Source organism: Protomyctophum parallelum (assembly GCF_964188405.1).
Source record: "Protomyctophum parallelum genome assembly, chromosome: 9".
Lineage (NCBI taxonomy): Eukaryota > Metazoa > Chordata > Actinopteri > Myctophiformes > Myctophidae > Protomyctophum > Protomyctophum parallelum.
The window spans coordinates 13,310,547-13,323,799 of NC_139706.1; the positions used below are offsets into that span (position 1 = coordinate 13,310,547).

General features: G+C 43.3%; 1 protein-coding gene across 5 annotated transcripts; it reads right to left on the reverse strand.

The window, feature by feature from the left end:
* Positions 1–209: 209 nt before the first annotated feature.
* Positions 210–12,908, reverse strand: LOC310863882 (high-affinity choline transporter 1-like). Of its 5 annotated transcripts, none has more exons than XM_083772399.1 (10): positions 12,623–12,908; positions 11,578–11,901; positions 6,320–6,510; positions 5,999–6,112; positions 5,654–5,809; positions 5,136–5,284; positions 4,244–4,390; positions 3,590–3,743; positions 1,647–1,864; positions 210–861 (listed from the first exon to the last, which is right to left on the reverse strand). In XM_083772399.1, exons 3-10 carry the CDS (start codon positions 6,501–6,503, stop codon positions 310–312), a joined length of 1,674 nt encoding a protein of 557 aa, XP_083628525.1. In that variant the 5' UTR covers positions 6,504–6,510; positions 11,578–11,901; positions 12,623–12,908; the 3' UTR covers positions 210–309. The 5 variants fall into 5 exon arrangements, with proteins under 5 accessions (XP_083628525.1, XP_083628523.1, XP_083628527.1 ...); XM_083772397.1 differs by having other exon boundaries at positions 11,571–11,901; XM_083772401.1 differs by lacking the exon at positions 11,578–11,901.
* Between the last annotated feature and the right edge of the window lie 345 nt (positions 12,909–13,253).

Below are 13,253 nucleotides of genomic sequence, written 5' to 3' on the forward strand. Positions count from 1 at the left end.
TCGCAACAACACACCCAAAGGACACTGAGACAGTAAACGCCAAGAATAAATATGTACAATTATTTACAAACGGAAGGACAAAGGCCAAAATGCAATACAATGCAGACATCAGGCACATAGCCACCATAAAGCAAGAAACAAAATGGAATCTATTGTTATTTGTTTATAGTAGGCTACAACACTCGTGTCAAAATCCTCATTTAAATGTTTGTGGTCTATAGTCTCCAGAATTGGGATTGGAATAAAACCTTCAGTATGTAAAGGTTTTATTACAATTTTATCGTATTATTATGGTAGGGCTATACCGATTTAGCAGCTGGAGGTGGGAGGTATAACCAGCAGATTCTCAGTAGCACCAGGTAAGATTTCTTCTGCTCTCCCCGCTCCATTTACATCCTTTACAGCATTCCCAGTCTCCCTCAAGACACCAAAGGCGTCCCAGGAAGGAGGCAGCATGTGGCGGGTGAATACCAGACGTGCCAGCAAGGAGGCCGAGGGAATGATGAGCACGGTGAGCAACATTATCAAAGACTTGAAGGGAAAATACTGGTGGATGTCCCCCGTTAACTCATCCTCCCTCCAACCGGGAAACACGAGGACAGGGGGGATGTGGAGTGCAGGCTCCCCGCTCAGAAATCTCAGAAAGGTCCCCAGGACGAAGCCAGTGGTCGCGCCGTATCCGTTAGCGAAGGGACAATGCACGACGCAGATGATCTGCGGGAAGACCATGCAGTACAGCACGTCTGCACTCAGCAGCCAGAACGCCAAGACGCCTTCCCCGGTCAAGGCCAGGCCGGTGCCAGCCAAGCCCACTAACAGCACACTTAGCCGGATCACCCATGCACACTCCACCTCTGATGCCTTGAGAGAGAGAGTGGAAAAGACTCGTTATTACAGAATGGCGATTATGACGACATAGATGCATCATTAAATTAAAGTATGTGCTTCATGACTGTTGGCCGTCTGATCTCCTTCTTGTGCCTAATACGGAATGTATGCCCCGTCATTGATAAGGTCCCAAATGTATTTCTTTAATCCTACTATAAATGCGCCACGTCTCTGCGTGCGTGTGTGTGTAATGCACAAAACTCGAGAACCGTTTCACCCACCGACTTCACATTCGACACACGCGTTCCACACCCCCACAGGGACTGCAGTGCCCGGTGTCAAGTCGGTCGGACCCACGGTTCTCCAGAACCACCACAAAAGGCTCTGGTCAGGCTCTGCCAGTGGGCCTAATGAGACCAACTCCTTTCACCTGGGCCAGGCTCTGCCAGTGGGCCTAATGAGGCCAACTCCTTTCACCTGTGCAATTTCCAGCCTCTGCCTCAGCCAATTGAGGCTCAACCAATCAGGCTCTGCCTGTGGGCACAGGCACATACACAGATCTCCAAGTGGGACACTGGCTGACAGTTAAAACGGGTGCTATGACAACGTACAGTATATCGTTAGGTTCCCAAGTTGCATCGTTCCCAAGTAGGCCGGTTGCCGACTGTGACCGGCACGTACAGGTCTAGTTTAGTAAAGCTGCAATACATAACTTTCATATCCTACCCGGGATTCGAACAAGCTCAAAATAAATCACACACTTGGAAAAACAGGCAGGTGATGGACTCAACGAACAAACATACAGCAAAGTTTCCAACCTGTTTCCTGAGGTAGCTCTTGTAGATATTCTGAGTGAACATGGATGCAGAAGAAAGCATGGCAGAGTCCACAGAGGACATGACGGCTGCAGCCAATGCCCCAATGCCCAACACCGACACCCAGGGCGGGGCGAGGTTTTGCAGGACCAGTGGAAGCACATTCCCTGCCTCCCCGCGCTCAAACGGAGGTGGAAGACCATACTCTGTCTGGTTCCAGTCTGAGAGGGGGGAACCGGACAACCAAAGTGATGAAAAGATTAACTTTAACATGTTTTTTGTCAGTGGACCAGCAGAGGGCAGCCCAATGGCAAATGTTTCATCATTGATCAGCAAGATGGCAACATGTATGAGATATTCTGTTTGGTAGTTTGGCGACACCCTATGGTGACTGTGAGGGCCTCATAGTGAGATAAGACTCATCCAACCCACACTCACATTTGCATTCTACTTCATCTTCTAGTATTGACATTTGCAATAATTATACTAGAGAATGAGAATGGCTTGGTGACAATATGCACGGTTGTACTAATGTTTTGTTCTTTATTTAGTTCCTGAAATGGCAACATATTGAACATATGGGGCAGGGGGTGGAGTCAGCTGTGATGCAGAAGACCATACCAACAGATTTGATTGAGAAGAGGGGAATTGGGAATTGTGTAGTGTTTCCAGTTGTCTCACAATTGCTGTCCACCCCTTTGTGTATTTATTGGTTTGGTCCACTACTATATAAGCCTCCCTCATGTGTCATTTGAGCAGGTCTGTTAGTTTAGTTCATTTCCTGTTTGGTTCCACGTTATTTTCATTTTAGTTATATTATGTTGAACTCTTAAGGGCCCGACAACTTAATTTGTTGAAATCTTTTGTTAATAATTTGTCACTTTTTTAAATTAAACAAACTTTGAGTTTGAAACCTGTGTTATCCTTAAGCTTTGACTGCTCGGTCCCTCACAGTGACTAGTGGCTACATGAAATGTGATTTAATTTAGTACAAATTCCAGTGTTCTGTAATAATGATCCCGTTTAATAGGACATTCAGGACGTCATATTTATAATATTAATAATTCCTGCCGGGCGCGGCTGCACAAATAACTTTAGAGTTCCATATGTTGATCCCTCTGTCCTTCCTCTTCGATGTCTCCCTTTTGACTGATACCTGTCCATTCAACAGGCCAAAACATTAAGGCCTGGCCCTACCTGGGCCAAACCCTGTACACTCAAGACCCCGCTGCCACCCTCCATATATGGAGCTGACCTGTTCTGACATTCCATAATATGTTGATCTGACCTAATCAAACCTCAAAGGGCGAGGTTTCTTCTAATTCTTAGGGCATTCTCACTGACGCAGGAGTATGTTTGGAATAAAATGCTCAGTTTGATTTATTATAAAGATAGATCGCTCCTCAAGATAAAATTCAAACCATATGCATTGTTGCATTTCTTGTGTCTTACATAAGTTACATGCATCATTTCCTGTGCAAGCAGTAACATACTAATGGCTATTTATCTGATGAGGACAAAAGCTCAGTGGAGTGCCCAGGAATATAGGAGCAGACACTCGCAAATAAAAACAATGCACGTGTTGATTAATGTGCATTGTCCCTGTCAAATAAACAAACAAACAAACAAACACAGTATATTTAGATTACAGATTGAGTGAGTTTAAAGCTGCAAACAAAAACTTTATTATTATTATTTGAACCAATCTGTATTGCAGAGTATGTTTATAACTAGTAGGCTATACATCTGCTGTGGTTAGAACCAGGTATGTCAGGTAGGACACCTACTGGTTGACAAGTGGTAGTGCATGAAGCTCATATAAGGGCAATATTCTCACTGGCAGGCTCTGTTTTAGCACATCGGTGTCCGAACCGTGGGTAGGACAAAAGTTGTGGATTGCAGCTTTAACACTAGCAGTGTGCGCAAGGTGTGTGTTTGTGAAGTACCTGCAGAAACAGCCACCGCTCCTATAATGACTGAGGGAATGCCCATGATGACGCAAATGATCATTGATGCGAAGCACGTGATCTGGGCCTGAGCAGGTGATGCAGCAGAAAGGACCCTCTGATAGAATGCCTGGTAGGACAGTGCTCCGAGGGACTGCAGCGTGCACGCACGCACGCACGCACACACACAGTCACACACACAGTCACACACACACACACACACACACACACACCATGTCAAAACCATGGGAAACGTGTCCCTCCAGGGTCAATATCCTTCTGTCTGTCTGTCTCTTCCTTCTCATCTGGTCCTACTAGGTGTGCGTGCCCACCGCCCACACATCACTCATCATAGCTTTTGGGCAGAAGTCTCTGTTGAGTCGGTCGACCTACGGCGGTCCAGAAACGCCGCAAAAGGCCTCTGCCCGGGCTCTGGACAGGTCACCTGGTTGTGATGTTCTGACATCACAACACTCCATATTTGGGCATGCCTGCTGACACAGAACTCCATAGGCTATACAAATAAAGGGACACTGAGAGAAAGATACAGAAATATATGGGCATAAATGGGATACAGACAGATGGGTTGAGTCACTGCAGTCCCTGGGAGGACTGTGCTAACATACAAAGATGAGGCGGGAAACAACAACTAACCAATACGAGGAATTCATCAATCCATTTTCCAACATCCTCTGTCTTGAGCTCCCCCAGCCAGGCGGGCGGTGAGTGTAGAGGTGTGAGTGTCACATTAGATGATGATGATAATGATGGGTGGAGAATTACAAAGGGAACACACAGCCACTGAGAAAGGCAAGATACAACAGAACAAGGAAATACAAACAAAAACATAAATTATATTCATCGCCAGTGAAGAAGTGCTAATGCTATCAGGGATGGGGGATGGAGGTTGCACCCACTTTACAAAATGTATAAAAATGTACCAAAACTTGCCAGACAAATAAAAGAAAGACAAATCATCATCTTCCAAAATATTTCGAAGATACAAAAATAAAAATTGGGAAAATCTCAATGTCACGAACATTTATTAATAGTTAGATTATTCCTGTGGTATGGGAAATGTCTGTAAAAGAGAATTGATGGTTAAGGAATCTGTACCCCATAAAGGGAGGCTGCAAGGGACAGAAACTCTGTAGTACTTGGGCAGGCAAAGCGTTAACAGCCAAGAGTCATATGCCAGGGCCCTTAGTTAAGGGATAGCCTTCAGTGCAGTCACTGTATGGTGTGTTGTCTTTAGTTGTGCTTTAAGTTTCCATTGTTTTTGTAAATCTATTTTCCACAGTCTTATTTATTGGAAAGGCCTTCATTTTTGAGAGAAATAAAGAATCAGAAAACCGGTAATTCCTGAACTTGTTCATTTTTGGAGCCTAGGCCACTTGGCCAACAAAAAAAAAGGTTTTGAGAAACTCTTGCTCAGGGCACCTCGCCATACGTACTATTGGCTCTCTACCCTTAACTATGCCACCCCTGACATTCATTCATAAAGTTTGATTGATTGATTGATTGATTGATTCATGTCTGCTCTCACCAGACTGATGAAGATGATCAACAGCTGGATGACATCGGTGTAGGCCACTGAGTACAGGCCTCCCAGCAGTGTGTATGTGATGGCAACACCTGCAGACAGGACGATGGCGTAGGACGAATGAAGATCAAGAATCACACTGACTGTCCCACCTGCAGAAACACACGATATACACACAATGCACACGTGTCTATAAGCCAATTGAACCCTAGTGTCCCTCCTCTGCACATCATCCTCATAGATTGTAGAAAAATAGGTCATTCTTTAGGTGAACCATATGCTATCTAACAGCGATAGCACATGCATTCCACAGAGCACACTTTTGTAGTTGTTAAGATATTGTAGGAATGGAGAAAAAATAAGTTATTTAACCAGTAATGGAGATTAAACAATTAAAGATGATGACATTTCCATTTTGGTTTCGGCTCCTAGTAAAAGTCAATGTAGTCCATTTGGACCCTAGCTGGTCCCTGGAGGACCTGATGTTGATAAGCAGAGCTACAGTATAAAGTGTGACTGACCCAAGGCACCCAGGATGCAGGTCACCCACAGAATGTCACTGAGCAGACAGGGAAGCAGGAGGGCTGTGGTGAATGCCTTGCCGTAGCGATGCTGAAATGGATCCATCATCGTCACGTAGCGCTTCGACCTCATTTGTTTAGCAAAGAACAAGCCTCCTGTTGGGACACAACATGAAGGTGATGCATTAGACCAGGGCTTTTTGGCTAGGGACCCCCGGGAAATGCTTTGACCATGTCTCACGAAACATCTTAAAACTGTTGAAATATCGGTCAAAATTAGTGAAAAAAAATATCGGCCAATATCGGTGAAAAAATATTAGAAAGAATACACATGTTGCTTCTTACCTACGAGGAAGTTCATAAAATATGAAGGGGGCCCTATGGCCCAGAGGACGCCACGGGAGGGAGTGTAGACGGCCTCGGCAGTACCCATGATGTAGCCTCCTCCAACCCAGGTGGCTGATGGTGACGATAAAGAAGTTAACATAGTCCAGAGTTTTATGACCCTTTGGACACAATTGTGAACAGGTTCAATAATTGTGAAAGTTTCCCTGGTACATCTTTCGGATTGAGGGTCCACATCAATTTGGAAGCCCTTGACATGAAAAGGTTTGTGAATCCCTGATTTATGCCATATACTTTGTCATATAAATTGTATTTTCTCACCTGTCATTGTGAAGATGCCAATACAAATGTTGATGTTGCGTCCTCCTATCATGGTGACCTCACTTCTGGATCCCACACATTTCTTCTCCTCCCTCCTGGATTTCCTTGAAGCCCAGACCCCCATCCCCAGGATCAAGGCATAGAAGACCAACACTGCCACCAACCCAGCTATGTTCAGAGCCATCGTGAAACTGTAACACACAAATGAAAGCAGACAGGATGTGTTAACATATTGAAATGTCCTTGAGCAAGATATTGAATCCATAGCTGCTCCTGTTGCTGCCATGCATGGCTGCCGCTGCCACCAGGTGAGTGTAATGATAACATTGATTATTTAACACAGCATTGTCAAAATTATTGCTGATAAAAGCAGTAAATGTCATGTCTATTCACTTTTCTTTTCCCCTGACGTGCAAAAGGACTGTTTATCTGGAGAATGCTAAATGGCACTGCCACTGAATCAAAAGTAAATAACAGTTATTTTTGAGGGGCGCTAGTCCCTCCAACGCCTGTCTTTAACCCTAGAACACTAAACACGCGATCATTTTCATATTGTTGCTGATGACGAGCAAATTGAGCAATTATCTGCTATTTTTGTCCTACACACTTAAATTCCCATTGACAATGAATGGATGATGTACCATGATAAGAGTAAGGTCATTTTATCTGACGAACCCGCGGCACACTGCCAGACTTGGGCTACCGGCCAAGGTGCCTGAACCGCTGAGCCACAGCCCAGGCCCACTGGAACATTCTTACATGTCCCAGGAATGGGTGGACTAAAGGAGAAGTTCCCAGCTCCATTTCTTTTTTTTAGGGATACCTTTTAAATAATATGCATGTTTTTTACAGATTTTGCTCCGCTATGATCTATTTTTCGTTTTTTTTGTGAAAAGTCATGATGAAATATTAAAGAAGAGTACCTCAAGTTGCCATGCATTGCTGTACTTCAATATATTTTGATGAGAAATATCATTAATGGAATATTCTACATTGGGTAAAATATATCCGTATTTAGTGATGGTGTAACGAAAAATCACACCTGTGTGAAGTGAGGGGCGCTAATATATTAAAGTCTAACTCATGTTGATTAGGTGATGTAATGGTGATGTAAAACAAATTATGCCAACACAAACACAATATGAAGTAATGAGGGACAATATGACGTAAATTTTCCCTTCATTGTCAATGACATTTTTAAAACAAGCATTGAACTTAAAACAAACATTAAACCTGTAGGTCCCTCCCTAGGTTAAGCACTTAAGCAGTGACGTCATGTGGCCACAGTGGGAACCCTTCACTTCACACAAATGTGATTTTTCCTTTTGAATAAACTTCTATCAGTTACACCCCCTTTTGTGTCCAACATGAGTACAACTTGTTTTTGTAAGTTACAGTATAGTATCTGAGTTATAGCCTGCAGTAGCTGATGTTTTGTTGTTATTTTGGTTAATTAATTATTGAAGAATGAGAGCAGAATGTGCAACAGTGTTGCCAGATGGGAAATGTTAAGTTATTGTACCGGAGGCTTAAAATTATCGTATTTGTCACCCTCCCAATGACTGATTGTGGGGGTTAGCAGAGATGGAGTACTTGTAGAGAGGCTGGGGAATTGGGAATTGGCTATACTAAATTGGGGAGAAAATGTTTTTCGTTTTTCTATTGTCTTGAAGGGCCATGTTTTGCATAATAAGTCTTTCCATTATGTCTGCCCACGATCATACAGTACGTTTGTTTACCCCAGTCACTGATACTAAAATCTGATATATATATATTTTTTTTTTTTTCTATGAATCTGTGACTTGACACCCATACTGTTATAAAAAAAAAAAAATATATATATATATATATATATATATATATATATATAACTATAACAAAAAAAACATCGCATGGATGCACCTGGGACGTATCCTCAGTGATGTATCCTGAGGTCAATGGGGTTTCGGGTCTCGCAACATCATACCCCTCACTCAGGCGACCCAGCCGGGAGTGATCAAGTCCCGACTTACGTCCCAGTAGCTACCCTCAATCAGTCCCATTAGGGAAAAACCAGGGGCACACAATCCGTTGGAACTACTACAGGACTACTCTGCCAGGGCTTGGAGGTACACTTCTGGCACATGGAGGGACTAGGCTCTGTGGGTTGTCTCCTGTCCGGGCCCCTCCTACGTCTCACCAGGTCCACTCCTGCTCTCACCAGAGCGAGGACCTGTGCGTTGCACCAGAGTCCCAGCACCAGACAGTTCATTCAGGAGTGGTGGGCAATGGTTCCGCAGGGTCATGGTACTGCGGTTCCGCTTGCTGCTTGCATGGCCCTCCTAAAGGCCTCACCGAGGGTTGTTGGGCTTCCTCCTCACGGAGGACACAGGCTGGGGCGCTAACCCATACTGCTCACCCGGTTGCCGTCTACATTCCGGCTGTCACCCGTCTCTCTGGTGGTCACCAGACTATACCTGGTTGTCACATAGTCTAACCATTCCTATGAGTCACTATAAATAGAAGAACTATAACAAAAAACATCGCATGGATGCACCTGGGACGTATCCTCAGTGATGTATCCTGAGGTCAATGGGGTTTCGGGTCTCGCAACATCATACCCCTCACTCAGGCGACCCAGCCGGGAGTGATCAAGTCCCGACTTACGTCCCAGTAGCTACCCTCAATCAGTCCCATTAGGGAAAAACCAGGGGCACACAATCCGTTGGAACTACTCCAGAACTACTCTGCCAGGGCTTGGAGGTACACTTCTGGCACATGGAGGGACTAGGCTATATATATATCGTATTTGAAAGAGAACTATAGTACACAGCCAAAAAAGAGAAATCACAGGTGAAAATGAAATCAGACAGCTTGCAGCCTGCTTTGAAGCATAGACATATTAAGGTAGACGCCTCTTCTGACTCTGGGGCGTCTGTATCTCAACGGAAGGCATGCATGGAGAAAACAGGAGGCAATGGTGATGCGTGATTGGATTGCATTGGCAAGCTTTACCGAGATTCCTTGCGAAGCATAGCGAAAGCAAAACGGAAAAAACGGAAGGGAACATGTCGTATATTAAAATACAATACAGGAGAGAAATGTGCACGGCAGACGGACGAGATTCGATGTTCCACGATGTTGTTTTATTCAGAGAGTACACAGCACAGCAGCAAAGCATACCATCGGCTCACACAGGAGCGACCTGGCCGCACGAGTGACCAGCCCAATTGACCAACTTTACATTGAAATCGAACTGCTTTAAAACAGAGTCACAATACACATTTGATCAATTAATTGTTCATCTTCTAGCATGGTAAATCCTTAGGTGTGACCGAGGATCTTAACTTAAACAAAAGGCATGTAAACAGGCCAACGACACCTTGACTTTAAATAACAAAGACAGGCCTAGGAGACTAACTGTCTTGCATATTAAGCCAGCCAGCTAGTAATCCGACCTAGTTGAGTACATTTTGTTCACGAACGAGATATTGCATAGAATTATGGGTTCCAAGATACGACACATCCCCCCTTTCAACAGACAATACCGTCTGTTGAATACAAAATATGGAACAATAATTATCTTACACCCCCCTTGACCCTCAGCTGGACAATACATTCAAGATACCAAAAATAACAGCATTACAGTACAGAATTCCCCCAACATGGTTTTTAAACACAGAAACAATGAATGATGGAAAATGATTAGTACAGTTAACTGACATTTAAACAAGACATGCCGCTTTCAGCTCCATTGTTACAAGAGCACTTTTTAATATGCAATAACCTACATGTTTTACTATAAACTCTGCTATCCCAATGCCAATACACAGTAAATACACAATATCAGCTAAGTCACTCCGGACTCATCCTGACCAACATCACCCGTGGTGATACGCAAAAGAAGACATTGATGCGCCAGAGTTTAACCATAATAACACATATCTCTTCATACCTCTAGGAAAATACCTCATTGACTCATAATTAGGCTATATGACTCAACTTATCTAATTATACGACAAACACATACCAACATGAGGCCTATTAATTCATGTTGAAAACAAACGTAACGCACAATTTGTAATCAGAGTGAAGGAAAGTTCGTCTCCCCTCCGAATTGGACAAAGGAAAGTTCTTCTGTATGCTGCCCTTTCTAGTTACCTTGAAATGTTCGTTCTGCTGCACGGATCAAGGTGAGAAAAAGTTCACTGCTGTTTTCCGCTGTCCTCGTCATCACGATGTTCCACGATGTTGTTTTATTCAGAGAGTACACAGCACAGCAGCAAAGCATACCATCGGCTCACACAGGAGCGACCTGGCGGCAGGAGTGACCAGCCCAATTGACCAACTTTACATTGAAATCGAACTGCTTTAAAACAGAGTCACGATACACATTGAGCCAGACAGCCATTTGGCCACTCCTCTGGAAGGTAGATCACTAGCTTTCACTAGTAGCTTTGATCCATTGTTCATCTTCTAGCATGGTAAATAAGCAGGTGTGACCCAGGATCTGAACTTAAACAAAAGGCATGTAAACAGGCCAACGACACCTTGACTTTAAATAACAAAGACAGGCCCCGGAGACTAACTGTCTTGCCTATTAAGCCAGCCAGCTAGTAATCCGACCTAGTTGAGTACATGTTGAGTACGTGCTGACTGAACGATGTCATCGTATTCTGGTTATCTTATTTAAGCAGTTTACATGAGTAGAGGGTGTCGACAGAAAAATGCATACACTTACAAATAGTTCCAGGATGCACATAGCAAATGGCCAGGCCCCTCACCACATGGGCCCGGGTGTGGGAGCCTGAAGTGAAAGACGGTCTCAGGCCAATAGGTAAATAACACAAGGCACATTTGTCCAAGAACATATATAAGGAGAATTATGGAATTCCAGATTCCACAACTTCCTCCTTCCGTTGGAGACAGGTCTCTCCAACGAAAGTGCAGCGACCAATGAGGCATCTATATTTTTTAAATATCTCTGCTTTGAAGAACCATAAGCCCCCAGAAGGGCTGGCCAACGTTGAAGCGCTCAGCCCTACTGGTCAGATGCTGCTTTATACAGTAGCAAGCATGTGACAAGTGAATTCATGAATGTAGATGTATATTGACAATATTTGAAGCATGTTGGCTGCCGGACTATGATATTAATTGTATTGTACATGCACGCACACGCACAGCACACACGCATGCACGCACGCACGCACACACACACACAAACACACACACACACACACACACACACACACACACACACACACACACTGACCTGTTACCGTAATTTCAACTGTGCTTGACTCCAAGGCACCGCTCGCTTCACTATGGGTGTGAGCTGCAGAAATGCAGCTTGATCAAGCTACTGCCACAGTGAGCTACATGTAGCTTTGCACGCTATGAAGTATAGCTTCCCCAACACTGCTGGCATAGTTGAGTCGTGTGAAGAGTTATTTAATAACCCATGTGTTGGCACTGGGTGTTCCATTCTAGACATGCATTGATGTTATCATGTTGCCAGCTCATGCAGCGCCCCTGCCTTTTTAAATGCTGCCTTTTGGCAAGGTCATGCTTGATAAAGAGAGTCACCATGCTGAGTCATCATGCTGAGGAAAGAAGATTACACAGTAAATGTATGCAACACACTTCCCAACTATCAATACTGCAATATAAGTACTCCGTTACTTACAAGTGAAAGTCATAGGCATTCAAAATGTACAAAATACAAAAGTATTGACATAAAAATGTGTACAAGTAAAAGTACTCATTTGACTGTTTCAAGCTTTTGAATGTATAATAATCTTTTGAAAATGTGATGCATTGTGACTGAGCTTGTAGATCAGCTATTTTGAAATAGTCGAAATGTATATCTGAAGTGGTTAATGTAGGCTATGTTACTATAGTTACTCGTAACCAAAAGTAAAAGTACAATATTTGCCTCTCAAATGTATTGGAGTAGAAGTAAAAGCACAGTACTTGAGTACATGTATTTAGTTACTTTGCAGCTGAAATCTTGTTTTGCATTCCAGTGGTTTTCAAACATTTTCATGCCAACGACTCTCAAATTGATACGGTATGTATTTGGCCAGGGACCCCACAGATTGGCTTTGAGTAACCAAAATGTGTTAAAGTGGTTAAACAGATTGTGATGCTATATTAAGTCATTTAGCTGGAGGACCTCCAGGAAACCTTCTGACAGACCCTGGGATTCCCGGACCTTCAAAACGTTGGCATCCTCTCTAATTCTATAGCTTCCTGTCAAACATAATGTACAGTATATAAACAAACAAGTGATCTATATCATACAAATAGACAAGATAAGATAACCTTATTTGGTCTGAAATCCAGAAGATGTGTTGATCAAGCTGGGAGATGGAGCCTCGTCAAAAAGTCCAGGTGTGATCAGGGATACACTGGCCTCAGTAGTTACAGCTCCAGTCTGCTTAATGTTTCACAGACAGATGAAAACGAAAACACTAGGCACATATTTAACCAAATGCATTAATACTTACTATTATACGAGAAAAGATATCTGAAATTAACCGTCCAGAATATATTTAGTTTGGACTAATAATAATAACAATGGCACCAAAGCCTGCATGGGTACTGAGGCTATACCCTAGAACAGGCTGAAGAATGATTGCCAGTGTTGCCAGATTTAGCATGAGAAATAAGCAACTAGGTCTATGACAACAAGCTCAGAAGACGAGCACTTTAGTGTAAGCTGATCTCCTATGAAAAGGGGGAAAAAATAAAAATAAATCTTGAAAAGGGGGAAAATGTGGAATGATTTTTGAAACATTTGAAAACATCTGGTACAGGGGTGGGATCCCTGGCACAAAAGCCCAAATAAGCAACTACACTTTAAAAACATAGCCAAAAAAAGTAATAATTACAAGCAACTTTACAGAAAAACAAGCCCAAAGTCGATTATAATAAGCAGACATGGCAACACTGC

Coding starts and splice junctions, on each gene's coding strand:
- LOC310863882 (XM_083772401.1), bottom strand. CDS start 6,503: ATGGCTCTGAACATAGCTGGGTTGGTGGCAGTGTTGGTCTTCTATGCC. Junction 6,113..6,319: donor TGGCATCTTCACAATGACAG/GTGAGAAAATAC, acceptor CGTCACCATCAG/CCACCTGGGTTGGAGGAGGC. Junction 3,744..4,243: donor TTGATGAATTCCTCGTATTG/GTTAGTTGTTGT, acceptor TGCACGCTGCAG/TCCCTCGGAGCACTGTCCTA.